The sequence below is a fragment of the Leucopleurus acutus genome, assembly GCF_964270905.1.
Source record: "Leucopleurus acutus genome assembly, chromosome: 12".
Lineage (NCBI taxonomy): Eukaryota > Metazoa > Chordata > Mammalia > Artiodactyla > Delphinidae > Leucopleurus > Leucopleurus acutus.
Genome location: NC_139154.1, coordinates 53,171,024 through 53,195,381, shown reverse-complemented (window position 1 = coordinate 53,195,381; position 24,358 = coordinate 53,171,024). Strand labels below are relative to the sequence as shown.

Below are 24,358 nucleotides of genomic sequence, written 5' to 3'. Positions count from 1 at the left end.
CATATAAACCACAGACATGTGCGCCACTATCAAAAACTTGAGAGACACTGCAAAGTGTGTGTGTTTGTACGTGTGTGCATGGGCCGTTTAACCTACCCATTTAAATTGAGAACACAGACGGGTCCTGGAAAGTGTCATAGATTATTATAAACTTAATGTAATGGTGCTCTAATTATAGCTACTGTTCCAGACATGATCTCTTTACTGTAGCAAATAATCACGGCCCCTGACATATGCTAAGCAGGTACTGATACAGCAAATACATTTTTCTCTACCCAATAGCCAGGCAACATCAAATGCAGTGGGCTTTAACTAGCACAGAGAAAAGTAGACTTCCCTGTCTTTCCTCAGAATTTCATAGACTTATGGTATAATTCAGTCTGCAAGTACCTTGATTGTCTCACTATTCCATTAGGCCTTACCAGTCTTGATGACATCATGCTAATAAAAAAGGTCAAGAAACTAAAATAAAAAATTATATGCCAATGTCAACCAAAAACCAATTGGAAATTATATACTCTTGTCACTGTAATTTGTTATTAGGAAAATTTTCATTTATAAAAATTCATTTTATACGTTCCTTAGAAGGAACTCATCTATTAAATAAAGCAAGATATGTAAAATAAATGTTTACGTGTTATTTTTGTTATTAGTTCTAGTTATTTATGTTCTTATATGCCCTAAGAATGCTTCAATATCTAAACCTCTTTTGAAGAAACTGTACGTTTCCCCCCAAATCAGAAATTCTTCTTTACGTATACAACACAATCTATAAAATACTCTGTGTCTGGGAATTCCCTGGCAGTCCAGTGGGTTTGATCCCTGGTCAGGAAACTAAGATCCAAAAAACTGGCCAAAAAAATAAAAAATAATTAATTAATTGTATTAAAAAATACAATACTCTGGGCCTATTAGTAGTTTGTCACTTTCCAAATAAGTAAACTCCCAAGTAAAAGGACTAAACCACTGCATAGTCATATGTACCAGATCATGCTATGTACTTGCTTAAGCTGGGAACTCCGTTTCCTAAAATCCCTTTCCCTTCTGATTTCGTCTTAGAGTTGGTCAGAAGGGAAACTTGCTAAGGATTTGAAAGGCAGAAGTAAAGCAACAAACATCCTTTACTCTTGGAAGGTTGCCATGGTTAAATATGACATCAAACAAGAGGCAGAGATGTCCTGAAGATCCCAGCTCGACCATGCTCTATGTGTCCACCTTGTCTTTCCACTTGCTGGCCCTGCCAACCAATAGCAATCCCGGGCCCACCATAAGACACTTCACTTTGGACCCACGGAGCTTGTAGCTACAGAGATCCAACAGCTTTCCACAGACCTCTCCACAAGTTCCTTCTTCATCCTCCCATTGCAATGGCTGGAAGTACGTGGCTTCTCAGATTCCCCTGTAAGTTCTGACTGATGCACTTGTGCCAATGCTTCAAGTGGATCGTTAAATGATTCTTTCCCTGATCCTCTTAACTCCCTCTTTCACTCCTTCATTTTCCTTCCCACATGTGTGTAATATCTAATTCTTTTAGCAAACCTCTATTCCCCAAAATACTCAAAGTGGCTCTGCTTTCATAAACAAAACCTGAATGATAAAATTGTTTTTTTCATTTTTCCTTTTAAATGCCTTACGTGTCCTTCCATCTGACAGTATTTACAGATTAGTTTTTATTCAGCACATTATTAAATGCATTATCTCACTTAACCTCTGTAATAATTCTGAGAGGTAGATACTAATATGCCCATTTTTAAGACAAATACAAGTTTAGATTCCTTGATCAACTGGTAAGCCCCAAACCAAAACCTACTAAGTTGAAAAACAGGACCTTGATTTCAGGTTCAATACTTTTCCTATTTTCACATCAGCAAAAATGGTGGTATAAGGACCTCTAAAATTTCCCTGCACCACAAAAGCAACAAAGAAAACTGGAAAAAAGTGTTAGAATCAACTTTTTCAGAACTCTGGAAATTAATCAAAGATTTGAAATAACCCAGGGAGTGTTTATTCAAGAAAATGATAAAACTCTTGGTAAGAACAGCAAGCTTTGTGTCATTTTAACATGTACCATTCCTATTCCCTCTTCTCCAGCTCTGCACTAGCCTTGAAAACCAACAGCATATTATCATGGGAAAATTATCAGCCCAGCAGCCACCAGAGGGAACAAAATGGGTTTGGAGCTCCTCTGAAGTTTCATTCCCAGAAAACTGTCTGGTGGTTCCCTGGAAGAGCCCACTTGCAAAGCTGTCTTTACTTAACCTAACTCTGAACTTGTCCAGTGACTACCCTTTGTCAAAAACAATTAGAGACAATTAATTAATTCTGCAGCTGCCTGAGGTAGTAACAGCTGGGGCAAACAATAGGCTATACAAAACACTTAAAGGAAAATAAGGGAATGAGATATACATAAGGGCTTTGGAAAACTCCACCATATTGGTGTGAATCTAGAAGTCCATGCATGTGTAGGGCTGTGCACATGTTCAGGAAAGACCTGAGAAGGCCCTATGCTCTCACCTCAGGATGACCCTGAGGCTTTGCACAAGCAGTTAGTGAATGCTAAGGCAGAGTTGTCAACTGCCTGGCTAAGCGCTGAAAGCGTACCCCAACACACACACACCTAGAGCCCACCATCAAAGACTGGGAGACTTCTTAATTTAGGCATTTAAGGAATTTTCTGTCCAATCATTAGCTGACCATTAAGCTAACCAATCTGAAACTACACAAAGAAACAAGAAAGTATGGCCCTTACATGGGAAAAAAAAGTAGAAACCATCCCTGAGGATGTCCATATGATGGACTTAAAAGACACTTAAAATCTGCTATTTTAAATAATGCCTAGTACAAGGACTAAGAAACTCAAAAAGAAAAAAAGTAAAAGAAATGACAACGGAATTAAAATGGTATACTAGAAGTAGAAAACAACCATTTAGCCACAAAGAAGGCAGTAATGGGGAAATAAAAAAGACATATAGAAAACAAAATGACCAACATACATCCTACACTATCAGTAATTAAATTAAATGTAAAGGGATTAAATACTCCAATCAAAGGCAAGATTGGCAGAAAGGATTTTAAAATTATGATTCAACTAAATGCTGTCTACAAGGGACACACTTTAGATTCAGACACAAACAGATTGAAAATTTTTAAAAAATAAGAAGGAAGATAACACATCGTGGAAACAGTAACCAAAAGAAAGCTGGAGTAGCTATACTGATATAAGACAAAACACACCTTAAGACAAAAATTGTTACTAGAACAAAGAAAGGCATATTTTAATGATAAATATTCACTCCATCAAGAAGATAGAATAGTTGCGAGTATATGCTCACCTAACAACAGAGCCCCAAGCAAAAATTGACAGATCTGAAGGGAGAAATACAAATTCAACAATAATATTTGGAGACTTCAATATCCAACTTTTAATAATGAATAGAACAACTATACAGAAGACAGAAATAGAAGACTTGAACAATGCTATAAACCAACTAGACCCAACAGACACTTAAAGGACACTCTGTCCAACAACAGTGGAATACACATTCTTCTCAAGTGCACACAGAACATTCTCCAGAAGATATACTATATGTTAGGTCATAAAATGTCTCAATAAATCTGAAAGTGTAGAAGTCACACAAAGGATATTCTCCAACTACAATGGGATGAAATTAGAAATCAGTAACAAATTTGAGAAATTCACAAATATGTGGAAATTAAACAACACACTGTTAAATAAACAGTAAGTCAAAAAAGAAATCACAGGGAAATTGAAAACACTTTGAGATAAATGGAAACAAATGTATAATATGCCAAAACTTATGGGATGCAGTGAAAGCAGTGCTTAGAGGAAAATTTACAGTTATAAATACGTATATATCAATAATAAATAATATCAATTCTGGAAGATGGGTCTGGAGGGCGAGAGTGGGGCAGCTTCCAGAAGAAGGTAAGAAACACTAGAGCAGTGACTCTGCTTAGTCTAAATTGGCCTCTTTTTTTCCTCAAATTCCTATCCCACGTTTCTTTAGATAAGTCAATTCTTTCTCCTTGAGCACTTACACCTCTTCATCCTGCCGACAGACTTATCTCCCCCAAGGGCAATGCTTGCAGGCAATATATTTGCTCTCTTCAATTAGTCACACCCTCAGTCTTCCTCACTCTCTCCAAAATGTTCTATTTTCTCTTCCCTCCTCCACTTATCCACTCAATTTATATAATTTATTACCAAATAAAGAACTAAAAAAGATGTGCCCAGTGAACATAAATAAAGCACAAGGGCTTGTAATATCACTTCCGCAGTGTCAAAATGTGGGTGGTCAGAAATCTTCACAGAATGTGAAAAGCTTTGGTATTTCTGGCTTCCCTACTGGAAAACACAGATGTATGTTCTTACACAATACAAGAAATTTGTCATCTTAACATCTATGAAGTAGGATAAAAATACATTCCCAAACATGCAAAGGCATACTTCAAGTGGCAAATGGCTGCAATGAACCTGGGGTGCCTACAGGAACCTGCAAACCTCAAAGACCATTCCCTTACCCACACATATATACATATCTTACATATCTATTTTATTTTGTAATTCCACACAACTAATTACTATTCTTAATACAACTTTACAGCAATGACTAGGCACAGTGAATCTCAGCATAAAATTAAGTCAGCCAAGACTTACACAGAACCTTATGAATTAAGGCTGGAATAACACTCTCCTTACTCTACCAGGAAAACCTGCAGTGCTTAGAGCAAGGGTCACTCACTCAAATGCCCAGAGATTCTTGCCAATTATTGAGAATGAATAAAGTAGGCTGGCGATTGAACATACAAAGGAAGGAGCCACTCCTCAACTCCAGCCAGTTAGCACAAGAATATGGGAATTTGCCCCAATGTTTCCACATCATTTGATTCTTTAAGAGAAGAAATCTAGATTTTTAGATGAAATTGCCTGAAAATGCTTACTCTAATTTTTTTTCAAAACACTATGTAAGCCAAACAAAATACCTCTTGCAACTTCAGATTTAGAAAATTAAACTCCCACCCTACAGTGGACATCAACTGCTCTTTTTCCTGCTCAGCTCTATTCTCTGATCTTCTGATTCCCCTTCCCTGAGGGGAAACCATTCCATGTGGTACAGGTAGGGCCTATTAGAGGCAAGGGCACATGCCTCAGGCAGTTCAGAACTTTTCTGTTATAGCCATGGAGTTGACTGTATTTTTCCAATGGGATTACTAACCTTGAGCTTCCAGGGGCCATCTTGTCTGGCTCTTTGAGAGATAACATCATCTCAGCCCCTGGATACGGCTATCATGATGGGTCTACTAGAATTTTCAGTTGCATGAACCTATAAATTCCTTTTTTTGCCTAAGCTAGTATATGTTGGTTCTCTTAAAACCAAAAGGGCCCTAACATGTCCCTAGAAAACTGTGTTGCATAATTCATTCTATAGACTTCGAACAATAAGAAGATCTGTGAGGGACTTCCCTGGTGGTGCAGTGGTTAAGAATCCACCTGCCAGTGCAAGGGACACGGGTTCCAGCCCTGGTCTGGGAAGATCCCACATGCCGCGGAGCAACTAAGCCCGTGTGCCACGACTGTTGAGCCTGTGCTCTAGAGCCCGCAAGCCACAACTACTGAGCCTGCATGCCACAACTACTGAAGCCCGCATGCCTAGAGCCTGTGCTCCGCAACAAGAGAAGCCACCGCAATGAGAAGCCTGCGCACCGCAATGAAGAGTAGCCCCCGCTCGCTGCAACAAGAGAAAGCCCGCGCGCAGCAATGAAGACCCAACTCAGCCAAATAAATAAATAAATAACAAATTTATATCCAAAAATTAAGATGAAGAATTAGATGTGAAATGTACCTAGCATTTTGTCAGGCACACAGTAAGCCCTAAACTAATGTTTGTGTTTTTTCTCAATCCCTCCACTGGAAAACCAGACTGGAAAGCAAGATGCTTGAGGCTTCACTACTAGGAAGAAGGATAGAAACTTGACACACCTTCTAGAAACATTAAAATTTTCTATAAATAATCATATTAGTCACTGTGTACAGTTTCTCCAAAGACAGAAAAATTGCTGTTGTCAACTGTTAAACAGGTGTTTATGTAACCCAGGTGTTCATGTAACCCAGGTGTTCATGTAACAGGACTGGAGGAAGTAAGGACAAAGGGGAAAAGTACTGATGCTACAAGGTTAAAGCTGAATTTTTCCACTCAAGGCTGATTTCAACCAAACATCAGTTTTTTATGAAAATGTGTGGAATCACAGGAGGAGGCCCTGTAGATCTCACAGAAAGAATCTGTACAAGATACAAACTGAGTAGAATGTTGCTTTATAGAAGGATAGCAGTGGCAGAAATATTTTGCTGGCCAAGTAGAACTTGGAATCTACACACTTCCATCTTAGCATCTGTCACACTATACTAAAGTATTCTGCTCACAAATATCTGCACTATCAGACTATAAGCTCCTTGGAGGTAACTTTTTTTCTCATTCTCATCTTTGGAATACCATTGCCCAGCACAGAGCAGGTACTCTATAAATGTTGGATGAATTCAACTGAAACTAACACTGAAATCACAAAGGGCTTCAGATTCTAAATAGAGACATAAAAGATTCTTCCTATTGAGAACAAAGGGAGAACATTTTGGGGACATGCTCTGGCTGACATCAACACTGAGCATGACTAAATTAGGAATGATCTAACAACAAGTTAGTCCTAGCAAACAGAGAGGTCATACAGCAGAATCTGAATTTCACAGGCCCTTCTCATGCAAGTGATCACACCTAAGAAGTGACTCTCCTTAGGACTAAAAATACCGAGGAGCAAAACTGACAGCCTGAGTTCCGTACCCTGGTGATGTACCTTTTGATCAAACAGTCCAGTGTTGAGAGGTAACTGAGAATTTTAGATATATGCAAGAAAAAAGTTAATATAGTGAAAAATATGCCATATTGGGACTCACTTACATTTATGAAGGTATATTTTTTTACAAGCTGTTATATGGGATATTCGGGTTTGAAGCAGGGACCCTACCCTAAGCACACTAGGATTCCAGGAAGCACCCTGTCAGAGACAAGGCCCTGCATTTGGGGTAAAGAATATGGGTGAAAGTTCAGTTCAGTATCTAATAAAAAGAAAAATAAAACATTTCAAGAAAAGTATTCCTACTTGAGTCAGAAGGAATTATCAAAACAAACTGCCCTTCCTGGCTGCGATTTGGGCCTTGATTTTGTGAATGAGAGGAAGGAATTAAAAATTCTAATGTGCGATAAGAGTGGCCCTCATCTGACACTGCATCTGGTCAGTATGTAGGTAGGGGAATTGGTAGACCAACAACTACAGGAAGCTCTCCTGGCAAAAAAATGAAGGTGGGGAAATGAGCTCTAGACCCAGAGATGGTACTAATTATAACGAGTGCATTTGAGGACTACAGAAATGACAGAATTAGGCTTAACAAGTAGAGGTTTGCTCCAAGGGGACCAATAAATGGCAGCCTAAGAATTTAAAGTCATATTATGAATTAGATTTGGCCATCTGACAATAGCTTCAGGTTTTCAAAAGTGTGTGTGTGTGTGTGTGTGTGTGTGTGTGTGTGTGTGTGTGTGTGTGTGTTGTGCGTACAGCTCAAACAACTTTGGGCATAGTCTAACTCAGTCTTTTCCTCTGAAGCACAGACGAAAATGGATTCTAATTTTTACTACTGCAGAGACTGTTTCTCAAAAACAGGGAGCTGGACCACTGGAAAGGTTCTCTACTGCCCTTGACACAGTGAATGGGACGAGAGGGCAGAACTAAGAGAGCACCAAAGAACCTTGTACTCTTATGGCTGTCACAGACAATCCTTCTAGCAGAAAGGCAGTTTATCCCTAGCCTACATTCTTGTTCTGTGAGAGGCAACTGAGAGGTGAAAAGTACAAAACACTTCATCTCAGCCCAGTCGCTCACTCCCCTTTTCCGTGGGGTGATGCCTAGTCTTACTCACTCTCTGACTGAGCCAACTATTCACTAACTGCTCTTTACATTTATGTGTGTAACTGCACCACGCTCTGGCTTGATTTTTCAAAGGGTACCTGCCAACATAAATATTCCAGGTCCAAGATAAAACAGAATAATTAAAAACAGCCCTTGTTATCCAATTAGCTGATCATCTCCTATTTGTACACCAAGTTATATTTTCAGTTGTTTTGCCTATCTTCCTCATTCAACTGAACACAACAGGTTTTAACTTATAAATTGACCATCAAATTTTAAGGGATTAACAACAACCGGGATGGGGGGCAGATGCTGGGGAAGCAGTGTGGGCTTTAGAGGAAAGGAAGGTCTGAGCTTGGATTCCAAAATCTGCCACTTACTAAGGCTAATCAGTAGAGTGGCAAAAACAATTCATACTTTGTAGGCTGTTACAAATATTAAATGACAGTGAGAAAATAATTCTATAAAGAATGTAGTACATAAAAGGCTCTCAAAATTGCATTACATAATAACAGCATGCTCACAGTATCTGCAGAGCAAAAATTAAAGTTCTCGAAGGCTCCTATTTCTATTCCTAAAATTAAAAGGTTGAAATGAGAGGGGTGAGATGTTATAATTTGTTTTTGGAGAGAAAATATATAGCAGGGGTTGGAGAGGTATCTTTCACCACATGTAAAGTCCATAAGGAGTGTCTACTTGGAGATTTGCTTCAATGCAATCACTATTCTACGAACACCTACTAATCATTCATTCAGCAAATATATTTAAGTTCTCCCTAGGCTCCAGGCCTGTGGTAAGTGTTGGCGAGACAGCTATAAATAATATAGACACAAGTCTGGCTCTTAAACAGCTTACAGTTTAGCAGGTGAGCTAAGCCAGCACATGAAGGATAAAAGCACTGCTGGGTGTTATAGGAGCACACAGGAGAATATCACCAAATCTTCAAGGGAGATTTCAGGGAAAGTACACTGTAGGAAGCAATCACCAAAGAGACATCTGAAGAATAAGGAGTGAGCTAAGGAGGACAAGTTCTAGACAGACAATAGCATGTGCAAAGGTTCTGAGGTCAAACAATGCTGAAAATTCAAGAATTACAAGTAGTTTAGTCCTACCAGAACTTTGGGCACAACCTGGATGAGTGAGTACAAAGGGGGGCAAAGCAGAGATAAAAGAGTAGGTAGTGACTTCCCTGGTGGTCCAGGGGTTAAGACTCGGTGCTCCCAATGCAGGAAGCCCGGGTTTGATCCCTGGTCAGGGAACTAGATCCCCCATGCCGCAACTAAGATCCCATGTGTGGCGACAAAGACCCCACATGCCACAACTAAGAGCTGGCGCTGCCAAAATAAATAAATAAATATTAAAAAAAAAAAGTAGGTAGACAATGCAGTTAGCAAGGTAAGCAGGAGTCAGATCATGAAGTGAAGACCATTCACGCTAAAGAGCTCTGAGTTAATCCTGGAGACACAGGGAAGTTCCTGAAGAGTCAGAACAACATGATCAGATTTGCCTTTTAGGAAGCTTACTCGACTGTAGTGTGAGAAAAGAACATGTGGGAACTCTCTTAAATCATATAAAGAAACTATCTTAGAAAACCCCAACCAAATGTTAAAAAGAATCTCAGCTGTTTTAGAAATAAAAGATTTACTTGGCAATTTAAAGGAAAAAAATGTTAAAGCCCAAAGGCTACGATGATCTGCAACTGTAGCATAATGAAAGATAAGGCTCTGCATCTCAGGTAAGCCTTGTTTCCTAGAAACAGGAGAAAATAAGAGAGGTCCCAACCTGAATCTCTCCACTTCCTTCCCCCCTGCCCTCTCCAGGCAGCTTACGCCTGCTCAGTCTTTTGTCTTTTCACTTATGGACCCAATTTGAGCAACAAAATAAAACTTTTGTTATAGAAAAGCCTTGGGGAAACTGCAGTGTGCCAAATAGCCTTAAAAAATTAAATGCTAGCAGATGAGAACCAGTTCTGACCCCAAGGTCAAGCAAAACTAATCTTGGCTATTTTGCCAGTGGTCATTAAATAACGAGAATTTCTGTAGGTAGTTTCTAAATTAGAAAGTCTGAGATCTTACTAGTGGGGTGCAAACATGAGCACCAGAGCATAATAATTAGACTTAGATACTTTTCCGAATTTGCCTTTCAAAAATAAATTATGCCATTAAGCACTAAATGCAAGGATTAAAATTTCACAAACTTCTACTTAAATCAAAACGTGGTGACAACTACTGGCACACAACCAAACACTAAAAGAATCTTAGCTGTTTTAGAAATAAAACATTTGCTTCCAACTTGACGCAAACGTTTTTAGGGTCTATGATTAAGCTGATCTGTAAATACAGCATAAGAAAAACAGGTAAGGGAAGTCTTTTATGTGGCAAATAAAAAGCTAATATCAAGATTTTGAAGGATGTTTGGCTGTAACTCACAAAAGACTTGGGACAAAGTAAATGACTATACATTCCTAAAAATTAAAATATGCACATTTTATAGAGTGATTAAAAATATAGGAGTTTATCATTACTATAAGACATTTCTTATAAGGTTATGTGCAAATTTAAAAAATAATAATACCACAACTACTTTAGGAAACATAGTCAAATCCATTCCATAGGCCATCCATCCAAAGGAATGGACTCATTATATATTTTTTTTTTACAATAAGAGAAGGTCTCTACTTTCCATACTTTCTAAAAATAATTAAATAAATTTAATATTTCAAAATGTGCTTTGGGTATTTGTGATTCACCAACTTGCTTAATTATTTCAAAACTCACTATTTCAAAAATTTCCATATTTTTATATACAGTTATTATTTGTTCACTGACCGATGTGAAGAATGATGCAATGGGAACTATATCAATGGTATCCTGGGAGTCAAGATACCATTCATTCATCCATTCATTTCTCTGTTAAACAAATATCTGAGTACTACCTGTGTGCCAGACAATAGGCACTAAAAAAAAAAAAAAACTTAAGTCCCTGAAGAAACATAATACTATATTTCATCAAATGTGAGATGCCATCAATAGTAAGACTAACTCTTAACTAATAAAGAAAAAATGCGGGCTTCCCTGGTGGCACAGTGGTTGAGAGTCTGCCTGCTGATGCAGGGGACACGGGTTCGTGCCCCGGTCCGGGAAGATCCCACATGCCGCAGAGCGGCTGGGCCCGTGAGCCATGGCTACTAAGCCTGCGCGTCCGGAGTCTGTGCTCCGCAACGGGAGAGGCCACAACAGTGAGAGGCCCGCGTACCGTAAAAAAAAAAAAAAAAGAAAAAACGCTTTCAATTAAATTATGACACAATGCCATGGATGAATCACATCAGCCTCTCAGTGCTTTGATATTTTTTAAATCTATTCAGAAAAATTTGGCAATTTTTCCTGCCCTCAATACACTGCTTGAAATTTTAAGTGGCAACCATTTTTTCACAGATCTCAGTACAAAACACAGCTTCATTTACTTTGGGATGTCTTCCTTTCTTGGTTGCCATAAAGCATTTAGTGTTATTAAAGAAAAGTAAATGGAACTGTGATGATTTTGCCAATGGCACATGTTTACTTCACTAATGCTAAATTCACATCTCTTGACCTTGTTTTGGTCCTTTACTGTGTGTTCAATAACTTTGTGTTTCAACGCCATATCATAAGGGAATCTTTTTGAAGATATCTTAAATGGCAATTAAACCCAACATATGTAGAGCTGACACTGTGTACATAACTCAATTGAAATGATGATACTAAGTATAGCTACAACTAAACTTGTACAAGCACAAGCAGTTACAACCTGGCCAAATGGCCACCTGACTGACAGCGACTGACAGATGCCATCAAGCAACAGATATATTCCAAATTCAAAGACGTTAAAATGTGAAAAACATTATGTCTTAGAATCAGCAGCAAACACTCACACAGCACTATGAGGAAAGCACCATTCTATGTAGTTTACATACATTATGCCACGAAAACTTGTAAGGTAGATAGATTATGTGCCTCTAGATGAGGAAACTGAGGCTTGGGGGCTAGGGGATGTTTGAGCAACCTGCCCCAATATCACAAAGCTAGCATGTGCCAAGGTTAGCTTTTGAATCCAGGCAGTCTGGGCTATGCTTTTAACCATTACGTCATGTGGTCTCTTAAGTTATTAATCAATAACTAGCTTTGTGACCTAACCCGAATCGTTAGAGACTCCTTTCCTTACCTGGAAAAGGAGAAAAATGGAACGGATGATTATGGAGCCCTTTCCCAGGATGAAAATATTATAATTCTATAATCTTCTATAGTAACATGTTATCACCATGGTAGTCTCTCCTTAACCCAGTACAATTCAAAGACCTTCACTGACATTAGTGATTAGTGAAAGGAATGTAACTTTTACTATTAGTCTAAAATACACACACTTAGAAAGGTATTAAGAAACAGACACACACGTACCACCATTTCTCTTTTTCAGGGTGACGGCAAAAGGCTGACTGTAGACACAAATGATCCAATTTGTGGGTTTTACTCTGCCTGTGTACTACATTTATGATAGAAATTTAGCCATTTAAAATTTTAATCCAAAATTAACAAATGATTTCAATGTGTCCATTGAACATACACACACTGCATAGTCCTTTTTTCTTTCTTTAAAAATTCTTTTCATTTATGAGGGAAAAAAACAATAGATTAATAACAGATGCAAATATGGCAACATTCTCTCTCTTGACCCAATTTAAGGGTGGAATTAAATGTGCATTACACACTTGACAACTCTTCTGCCCCAAGGCGGGGTGGGTTGTCACACTCTTTGGATTTTCTACAGGCCAAGCCAGCTGCCCTCCCTCCTAGGTAACCTTCCTTCAGACCCACAGCCTCTGATCATAAAGCAACACAATGGTGCTTAAAATAATTCCTAATAGTTCATTTTGAAGTTGTCTACAGAAGGAGAGTTAATAAAGGAAAGAGATCGCAAGGTGCAATGTGTTTAAAGCTTTCATTATTTATTCACAAACATCAAATACTGTATCAGTTTGGGGCCTTGCTTTTCTCTTTTATAAACACATACACATGCAGACAAAATAATCTGCCCCAACGGAAATCAGAGAAAACATTAAAAAGATTTCTGGGGAAAAAAGTGAAAAAAGGAATATAAGTGAACTGTTGGCAAAAGTAGGCTTAAAAAACAAGTGAGAAGACGCTCAAAGATGAAAGGCCCTGGCCAGTACACAGAATTTTACTATTACATACCTTCCCATGCTGCCCAGCTCTTTCATAACAAATGACAACATCTTCCCACATTTCTAGCTTCTCAAATATCTGAAGGGCTGAACTGGTACATCCCAACTCAAAGAGTAGACTTGCAAGCTGGCGCTAGAAAATCAAGTTAAAATAATGAACAATCCTTTACACAAAGACAGATTCCTATTCCACTTGTAGGTATATCCAATCTGCCATTTTAAGCATCTGCTTACTGTATTAAATGCCTAATTTCTACAATTCAACCTCTACTAATTAGAAATTTGCAATCATTCAATACTTACCTTTACTTTAGCAAGCCTCTTTAGAGGGGGTAAGGAATTAAAAAACAATATAGGAACTGTTCAAAACACTCAATATATCAATTTTTTCCCAAGAATTCAGAACTTAAAAGGCAAAATCTGTATTTCTTCATTACCTAGAGATTCTATATAGGACAATCTCTGTTGTAAAGCTGATATCCAATAAATCAATTTTTAAAACTCTAGTTAGAATGGCCATTATCAGAAAGACAAGAGATAAGTGTTGCTGAGGGCGTGGAGAAAAGGGAACTCTTGTGCACTGTTGGTGGGAATGTAAACTGGTGCAGCCACTACAGAAAACTGTATGGAGGTTCCTCAGGAAGCTGAAAATAAAACTACCATATGATCCAGTAATTCCACTTCTGGGCATATAGCTGAGGAAAATGAAAACACTAATTTATTTTAAGCACATCCTAAAAAACTTAGCTTCTAATTTCCCAGTCCTTGGCAGATAAAAGGGTGCAAATTATGGTAAGGTGAGTGAAGGTTAAATATATTCAAAAATAAACATACTGTATATTATAAGTGATCCAACCTGCAGGAATAGAAAAACAATATTAAAAAGGTTTAAAAAGTAGGTGAGACTCTTGAAGGTCTGGTTTCAAAATTCAATACATATTTAAGAGTTAAGAGGCTTATGGACATGGAACATGCAGGACTAACAAACTTAGAAAGTAAAATGAAATATGCCTGAAAATTATAAGCTAACATATTATCGAAATAAATAAAAGGGATGGTCCAATTCTTCTGTATCCTATGAAATACAAGAGAATTTGGCTATTTTAGAATATGTGGTTGGACATTTTCAAAACCTGAACATAGCATGTGGGAGCTGGAATAAGTCTTAATGCTCATGTAGTAAGTAGTTTAATCTTTTCATTTAATAGATGAAGAAAGTTATGACATCTAAGCTGATATGATCTTTAGCTAGCAGTAAAGATGAATTCTCTTTTTATAATAAACTATGCTGTTACTTCTTGATCTTTAAAAATAATACATAAAGATATGGTTACTCCCTATTATGAAAGAAAAATGATTTAATTTCTTAATGAAAGAGGATGTTTATCTAACTGCCCAAATATCCTAAAATCCACAGCTTCCTAAGCAGATAAAATAAACACTTAGCCTACATCCTAAATTTATTTGAACAGTACTTAATTTTCCTAATGGTTCTGCTCAGAAACAGAGTAACAGCTACACCCTCAACAGACATGTTTTGTCACAATAACAGTCTGAGAGGTTTATACACCACAAATCACACAGTACAAAGCACTTAAATTTCACAGATCAGGGTCAAAAACATGCCAAAAAGTTCCAATTTTTAACACCTTCCTGATGAAGAAGCTACTCCTTTTGAGATGATATAACAAAGCTTTTTTTGTGCCTATGTTTTATTGAGATGCCTTCAATAGATAAAATGAATCCCAATGTGTAATAAACCCCCTCATTTACCCTGTGCTTGAGAATATAACCTACTCTCTAAGAATCTTATGATGGAGATTCTGAGTCATTGAATTGTGGGTTGGCATTTATAGTTCTAAATCACTGCCTATGTGCCTAATCCACAAGAGAGGACAGGAAGCTGGTTAAAATGACAATAGTTACTAAATCATCTAGAAATTTCTGGCTAGCATCATTTAACTCCACTTAGCCACTCTGCACCATAGCTTTCACATCTGTAAAATGAGGCTATTTCACAAAATTGTTGCAATAAAATAAGATAACGTGTGTGAAAGGCAGAACAAAATGTGTACCTCATAATAAATGTGCAGTAAAAGCTGGCTGTTATTATTTGTAATAATTACAACCCAATGGAGACACAGGAAAGGAGGTAAACTAGACTAAAAGTTGGGAAACTAAAGATGTAGTTCGTGAACAGCTATATGATCAACATTGGAAAAGTGTAATTAATTGCACTGGGCCTCAATTTTCTTTTCTGTAGAATTAAGAAACTGGACCACATATCTTAAGTGGCCTTCAGTGCTTAAAATTTTACAAACTAGAGAACTGACGCCTCTTACACAGGAGAACCATGGTGTGGGAGCTAAACTAGGTATTCTCATATCACTAGAAAGAGGAGAGTAGTTAAGGGTATCCCACAATATCAAGTATTGAATAAATGCTTTCCTTTATCTTTTGTACACAACTTGCTTAAAAGGTTCATTCTTTAGCAGAAGGTCCTTAAAGGGCTTTTAAACATTGAAAATGAAGACTTCTGTGGTTCTAGTTGATCTAGTTTAAATTTTTTTTAATGTTATAAAAGTCTAATATCACTTTACTCAAATAGCAGTTTGAAGTAACTGGCAATCCTCAGCTAGATACTTTTATTCTTTTCACTGAAATATTTGAAAACTCAAACATAAACATCTAATGCGTTTATCTTTCAAATGCGAAGTATTTTCCATACCCAATGACAACAACAACAAAAATACCTGAATGGCCCAATGAGGTGGCACTTGACAGCAATAGAAAATCTTCAGACGTTCCAATACAGACGTAGTCTTATCTTCAAATTGGTCTGCAAGAGCCTTAAGAGCATGTATCATAATCAGAATCTATATGTGCAATAACTTTTTAATATAAACAAGATTCTTATTGCAAGTTATACAGACATATAAACAATAAAGAACACAAGTTACTTTGATAAGGTGATGGGATGTGTGAATTTTTTCTTGAATTTCATTTTTTTTTTTTTTTTGGCTGCATTGGGTCTTCGTTGCTGTGCACAGGCTTTTCTCTAGTTGCGGTGAGCAGGGGCTACTCTTCGTTGCAGTGCGCAGGCTTCTCACTGTTGTGGCCTCTCCTGTTGCGGAGAACAGGCTCCGGACACGCAGGCTCAGTGGCCATGGCTCACGGGCCCAGACACTCTGCGGCATGTAGGATCTTCCCGGACCAGGGTATGAACCCCTGTCCCCTGCATCGGCAGGCGGACTCTCAACCACTGAGCCACCAGGGAAATAGTTTTTTAAATTGAGGTTTCCTATAATAGTTCTTTCAAAGAACTAGCCTTATTAATCAGCGTTTTTACTTTTTCTAAGAAAAACTGTTCTTCAGCATATCTATTTCACAGCCATACTGTCACTGTGACAACGGCACTTTCTAACATAAATCAGAGAAAAACTACATGAAGAACTTCATTTAGGAATTTTCTAACGAATAAAGTGAAATCAAAGCATGTGTCTATTTGATCAGAGGGTGAGTTCTCTTACTCTTCAGCAAGAGAGACATAGGGCAGGACATTCATTCATGTGAGACCACCCTTAAGGTGCAGTGGACAGCTTCAAGCTGCATGCACTGAGGAATCCCTCTGCTGGTCTGAAATACCTGCACTTTTTTTTTTTGTACTAAGTAACTGAACTCGAAGAGGCTATGTCAAGAAGCAGACCAACAAGACCAAGATGGCTGACTCTGAGCAAAGGTACCAGGGCCAAATGCAAAGCCAAAGGCTGGCACTAACTGGTAGTCACGTGATGAGTCATCCCAAGACCCCACATATTCAGCATCAAAGTGAATGCAGACGCTCGGGAGTCCTAGGCAAATACACAGACAGTAGTTCCATTACCGTGATCATCTTCACCTGCCTCCTCATTTGCCATACAGTACGCATATGTTTTTTCTGTTTTATACGGAGACCTCTCAACTGTGAATTATCATGACCTTTTTTGCATAATGCAGTGCTCAAATTTTCTTTTTTTGGCAATTGACTAGTTTTCACAGGCCTATCTTATAAGGATTAGATGGCAACAATACGTCAACGTTAATTTGCTGATGTTAATGCACATATTGTAGTTATGTAGGAGAGCGTCCATGTATTTGAGGATGATGAAGCTCTATGTTTGCAACTTACTTTCCAAAACTTCAGGATACAAAAGACAGCTGGTCCTGTACTTAAAACTTTTCTGTAAGTTTGAAATTTTTTTCAAGTTTTTATGAAATTAAAATTGAAAATTTCAAAAACAACAAAAAAAAGTAAGAGGTAGCAAGTTCAAACTTCCTCAGAAGAAAGAAAAGGACAAGAATCTAACAAATCCCACTATAAGTAAGAGGAGACCAGTTTCTGAGCAGGGGAACTGCTCCTCAATTGGGGGAGAAGGGAAGTTCTCTATATTATAATAGGTGGGAGATATATTTGTTAGTCTAAGAATACCCTGCAGAATGAGAAAACACTCATTACATCACTTCTTTGACAATCCAAGATGTTACTCAATCAAATCAGTCAGAACAAACTGAGTCATAACCAGACTCCTAAACCATCTTGATCAAAATATTTTTAAAGCTTTCTGGCCTTACTTCAGAGAAACTTAATAGCAAAAAGGTTGCATGCTTCTGCCCAAAGCTATTTAGTTGTAGGAGAGAGAGAAGAGAAGAAAAACCTCTGGCTGAATACATATGGTTACAATACATAAATAGAAGGTTCACTGAATTACTTCATTAAGGGGGGCAAATTTTCCCTTTTATCAAATTCTTTTTATTCCTTTGGAAAGAAAAAATAAATAATGCTTATTTAATAATTAAAAGCCAAAAGCAACATCCCAACATTTACTTTTATGAAGTCTTAATTACATGCAAGACATCTGATTTTCAAACAAAACTCACGCTGTTTGCTGCACTTACTGCATCTAGCTAAAACGTATTAATCAGTGCTCAGTAAATACTTATTTATTAATAAACAGATTTATTATGTATTTCAGATATTCTCAGATACTTTTAGATGACCTCAGAGTGTCTCTGGTACTCTCAGATACTCTCCAAAATGTCAGAGACCACCGGAGAGAGCAGAGAATGAACATTTACTTGAATCTGATACCATAAATAAGCCCCTGTACAAGTACAGCCATGCTTTATAGAACTCGAATAGGCCATGTGTATGATAAAGATTAAAAACAGAATTCTAACCTATTTTCACTCCTGCACAGAATATACTTCTTCCTACCTTAAATATGACAACCACCTAAAGATTCACCTACCAATAAAACCAAGAACATCAAATTAACTTGTCTATTTCCTCTACTGAATTCAAAGTACTCTCTTATTTGCTAACTCACTCCAAATACAGGAACTTATTTACAATTCATCTCTAGGTTTTTCAGAGCAGGATTATTTCTAGTGACTCATTCTGGAATAATCCCATTATAGTCAAATGAACTGGAGTCCTTTACAAGAAAAAGAGTACTGATAGGTGAAGTGGCCTGCCTGCTGTTCTAGGTCAACCTCCAACAAGCAAGTCATTTAAACACAAAGGCACTCATCTACGAAATGATTTTCTAAATGATCTTTTGCACTCCAAACACTCTGAGTATATGGCTTTATCAAAAGAGTATTTTGTTTAATTTCAAGCATCTGAGGAGGTTGCTAGTTTCAGGTACCATTAGCCGAACACAAGCATCAGGTTCATTCCTCAGGGGCAAACTGTACCAAAGCGGTCTGGAAGACAACGGCAGGACATTAAGTCCTAGGAGAATGGGACTGAATGAACAGCAAGCCCGAGCTCCTGCCGTGTATACGTGTGTGTGTGAACGTGGACAGAAACAGTAGCTCAGAGACAAACTGGCACTTTGTAAGCTTTCACACACCCCCAGAAATTGAGGTAAATGACCTCTAAAGCAGTGTCCTACCCTTTCACTTCCCATTTTCTCTCTCCAGTTTCTAAATTTCATGTATTTCACACCTGAAAGTCATGGGCACTTGGTCATAAGTTAAAACTGGTATGAGAAGTTGCCTTTAAGGGAAAATGGTAACATCAAAAATGGAGAGAGAGAGAGAGAGAAGTGAATATACCCTAGACCAATCATTAACAGTTGAAAGCAAGCAGAGTGTACATAGGAGGGTGACAGAAGAAATGTGGATAAACGGGAAAGACGATGAGTAAAGAGTAAGGAAGAGTCTAGAGCTCAGTCAGGAGGTGGGGGGACAGCCAAGTCACAGAAAATCCAGGTATGATAACTGCTGGGAGACACCAAAGATGACCTCATGATGTATAAACTACTGTGATATGAAACTGTTTTCAAGTTTTAAGACTCCCTTTTAATGTCTTTTTCTCCCCAAACTCCATCGCAAGGCATTTATACTTTGAGTGTCCTTTGAGACAACGTGCTTGTGCCTACAGATTCTCTAACCCCAAACAATAACGACTCTCCAACCTTCCAGGAGCCACTGTACCAGAGGTCAGGAGACACCTCTAAGGAATGGGGAATAAAACCCTGGAAAACAATGATGGGTCCTCTCTTTTCAATGCTCTGTTTTCAGTAGCGAAAGAACTTCCCCTCCAAAAAACTAGGGAAGATCAAGGCTACATTTTAAAATTAGCACATGGAGAATGACTTAGTATAGAAGGACGATTCTGAACAAGGTCTGGTATGATTTAGACTTTATTTATGTGCTCGTATCTAAAAGTATGGCACACATATCTTCAAAAGAACAGAGCCAGTCCCTAAGGACCTACACTTTCACTGAAGGCTATTCTTTCTTGCTTGCGTGATATCAAAGTGTTTATCCACTTTCTGAAGAGCCAAGTAGAAATTAGCTGATAATCTAAAAGGTATGATTGATCATATGCCAAATCACCTTGCTTTTTTGTGCAATGTGAGTGTGTGTGTGTGTGTGTGTGTGTGTGTGTGTGTGTAGGAGGGTGGGATTTATTATAAAAATACGTACTTAATCCAATATATCCAACAGTTGGGCTGAACTGCTCTCTTTGACAGGAGTCTGCAGTCATTCCGCCATGATTCAGAGTGGTGAAGCTAACTGCCATCTCAAACTCCCAAGCCCAAGAAAACTTCTAATAGGAACAAGGGGAATGAGAATCAAAACCTATTAACAACCTACTAAGTATCAACAACACCATTAAACCTATTGTTAATTCAGTTTTACCTTGTGTATAGGGAATTGCAGGGAATCAAAGAGATTAAAAAAATGGCTTGCCCAGGCTTCCCTGGTGGCGCAGTGGTTAAGAATCCGCCAGCCAATGCAGGGGACACGGGTTTGAGCCCTTGTCCAGGAAGATCCGACATGCCACGGAGCAACAAAGCCCATGTGCCACAACTACTGAGCCTGCACTCTAGAGCCCGTGAGCCACAACTACTGAAGGCCGTGCACCTAGAGCCCGTGAGCCACAACTACTGAAGCCCGTGCACCTAGAGCCCGTGCTCCGCATCAAGACAAGCCACCACAATGAGAAGCCCGCGCACTGCAACGAAGAGTAGCCCCTGCTCATAGCAACTAGAAAAAGCCCGCACACAGCAGCAAAGACCCAACTCAGCCATTCATTCATTCATTCATTTATTTTTTTAAAAATGGCTTGCCCAAAGTTTAAAGCTATGAAATAGGTGAGACTGTCTGATTCCAAACACTAAGTTGACAGCTTCATTAAAACCTTACCTCCTAAGTGGAAATTATCAGAGCTGTGAAAATAAAAAGCAGCTTCTCACTGGAAAAATACTGAGAACTCTAATTAACTGGGTTTTTCCCCACCTAATCACATAATATGGGAGTCAGGGTGTGGCCTGGCCAAGAAGATCTTTAATCACTATTTCCTGTTCCAAAGACTTTTATGTGTTGGCTGGTAGGAGCTGGGTCTACTAAAGGGGGCTGGGAGAGCCTAGATGTCTTTTTTATGATTCCAGACAGAAGAGATGAACATAAAGAGGGAGGCTTCAAGGAAGCCCACACAAGGATCTTGGAACATTCCCCTTAGTCACACCTTAGCAGTTCTTAAACCATTTCGTTTCAGGACCTCTTTATATTTATTTTTTTATTAATTTTTATTGGAGTATAGTTGCTTTACAATGTTGTAGGACCTCTTTAAACTCTTATAAATTATTGAGGGACTCCAAAGAGCTTTTGTTTGTGTGGGCTATCATCTATCAATATTTATCATATTAGAAATTAAAACTGAATAAAATTTAAATATTAATCCATTCTGAAAGAAAATAATGAATCTATTACATTAACATACATAATATGTTTCATGAAAAATAACTATATCTACCCCCCCCAAAAAAAAAGTCTTGAAAAGATTGGCAATGTCTTGGGAATTCCCTGGACATCCAGTGGTTAAGACTCGAGCTTCCACGGCTGGGGGCCCGCATTCAATTCCTGGTCAGGGAATTAAGATCCTGCAAGCTAAGTGGCACAAAGAAAAAAGTAAAAAAAAAAAAACTGTCAATGTGTTACATTTTTGCAACTGTCTTTAATGTCTGGCTTAATAGATGACAGCTATTCTGTCATCTATTCTCATACCATCTTCTGTAGTCAGTCTGTTACAATATGATGTTTTGGTTGAAATTTATGAAGAAAATTTGGCCTCATACAGATAGGTAGTTGGAAAAGGGAGAAGTATGTTAACAGCTTTTTCAGTTAATTGTGCATATTATCCTTTGATACTACATCAAAATTCAAAATGTGGTGGCTTCTTAGAGTTACCTGCAATGTGGAATTTGAAATCCTATCAATGAATGTTTCCCTGTTACATTAAATACCCTGTTACAGTAAAATCCACTGGTCTAAAAAAAAAACAAAAAACAAAAAACTACTCACTGATGTATCTTGAACCCTGAATGTATCTTTTACCCATGCTTGATTTTTCACATCATGCATTAGTCATTTGGAAAATGTGCAGATTTACAAATGTTGACATATTTCATATAATATTAAAAATCGTATGCATTAATATCACCAATAATCTCACAAGAAAACTCTCAGCCCAGTACTTGAAGTATTGGAAAGCTGTCAAATTCGTAACTGCATATAAAAGATTTCCAAAAGTCTCATTTTTTTCCTTAAAAGCTCAAAATTTCATCACTGGTAAGAAATACTGTCAATTATTTTCCTAGAAGTGATGAGCTCACTTCATTTATTTTTAAGAAAATTTCTGCCAAATACCCAAGTATGAATACGCATAGTCTGTCAATAGTTCTTCTTAGTAAAAACAGTGTTTCCTAGGAAAAGCAACTCGCTTAGCTTTTCTTGAGACAACCACTGTACTTCAGCACGCAGCACAAGTGTTTCGCAAGTACTTCCCAGTTCATCACGTAGAATTTTAAAAAGCATGCTGTCAAGGGTGAAGACTTAATAAAATAATATTTACCGCTTTATCAAAGACATTCATAAACAAAACTGTCTTGGGACTTCCCTGGTGGTTCAGTGGTTAAGAATCCGCCTTCCGATGTAGGGAAACATGGGTCAATCCCTGGTTGGGGTACTGAGATCCCACATGCCACGGGGCAACTAAGCCCGCATGCCGCAACTATTGAACCCACGCACTCTAGAGCCAGCGTGCGACAACTAGAGAGCCCGCATGCCACAACTACTGAGCCCATGCACTCTGGAGCCGTGCACCACAGCTAGAGAGAAGCCCGCGTACCACAACAAAAGATCCTGAGTGCCACAACGAAGATACCACGCGTTGCAACTAAGAGACCCAACACAACCAAAAAATAAATAAATTTTAAAAACCCAAAAAACAAAACTGTCTTTTCTTTTTTTTAAGCTACAAACTCGTGGTGGTGAAGCACAGGATGACTACCAGCACAGTATGGTGTCCTGACCTTGATTCCGGTTAAGGGGCCAACAGTTTGACCCCCCATTGCTTCTAGTGATTCAGTATCAACACAGTGACAAGATAAATAGTATCTCAATATTGTTGTGAAGACAGTTGTGACCTTGGACACTCTGAAAGGGCTAAGGAGCCTCGGGGCTCCACAATCACCCCCTGAGAACTGCTGCCTGAGAACTGGGAGATGCACAATCTCTCGTGCCTTCCCCAGACACCGCCCACCTCCAACCTTCTCCCACAACTTCTCCAGGGGACCCTGCTTAGTATTTAAGGCAATACTTAGAAGTTCTCCTTTATTATCTTGTCTTAAAAGATTAGGAAATGAGAAAAGTCAGTCTGTTTACAGTCTGCAAGTATCATAAGAGTGCAAAGAATATTTATTAAAACTTAAATGAATGCTTTAAATTCCCAGTATTATCCTTTCTAAAAAAGTTAAAAGAGTTAAGTCTAATAATAATTACACCTACTTTCCTGAGCACTCTCAGTCAGACGCAAAGCATCTGTTCCTCAGCCAGCTCAATTCCACCTGGCCCTCGTCTGCAGCCCTCAGTAACACTCACCTCTAAGGTTCCTTCTGGCACCCAGTCCCCTGTTAAATCACAACGCTGGCCTCCAGGCCTTGGTAAATGCCCTTTTAGTCTCTGTTCTGTTTGTACTTGGCTGTAAGACAGGAAAATATCTGGAGCTACAAAAGATTAACAACCTGCCTCTGTCAGGGGCAGTCTCTTCCAAACGTACCCATAATCACCACCCTCACCAGACCCTGAATTTCTGCAGGCTGGGCTGAAGAGCCATATATATATATATTTTATATATATATATAAAATATATTATATATATATATTTTTTACTTTTGTCTGCGTTGGGTCTTTGTTGCTGCGTGCAGGCTTCCTCTAGTTGCGGCAAGCAAGGGCTACTCTTGGTTGCGGTGCGCGGGCTTCTCATTGTGGTGGCTTCTCTTGTTGTGGAGCGTGGGCTCTAAGCGTGCGGGCTTCAGTAGTTGTGGCTCGTGGGCTCTAGAGCGCAGGCTCAGTAGTTGTGGCACACGGGCTTACTTGATCCACAGCATGTGGGATCTTCCCGGACCAGGGCTCGAACCCGTGTCCCCTGCATTGGCAGGTGGATTCTTAACCACTGTGCCACCGGGGAAGTCCCATGAAGAGCTATATTTTAACAAGCACCTTGGAAGTCGTTCATATGTTCAGGCAAGTTTGAGAAATGTTGTATAAGGCTCATAAAATGTACACAGGGTGCTGTCCCAGGAAACACCAATGTGTCAGTTCAATCAA

The 24,358-nt window shown here is 38.6% G+C and overlaps 1 protein-coding gene across 1 annotated transcript in view; it reads right to left on the bottom strand.

The window, feature by feature from the left end:
* TTC27 (tetratricopeptide repeat domain 27) overlaps nucleotides 1-24,358 on the bottom strand; it is a 186,848-nt gene that overhangs the window by 63,682 nt on the left and 98,808 nt on the right. Inside the window, exons 11-12 of the mRNA XM_082852062.1 lie at nucleotides 15,949-16,044; nucleotides 13,206-13,328 (exon numbers count right to left, since the gene is read on the bottom strand). Of these exons, the coding sequence (XP_082708188.1) occupies nucleotides 13,206-13,328; nucleotides 15,949-16,044 (219 nt within the window). The remainder of the gene's footprint in view (nucleotides 1-13,205; nucleotides 13,329-15,948; nucleotides 16,045-24,358) is intronic.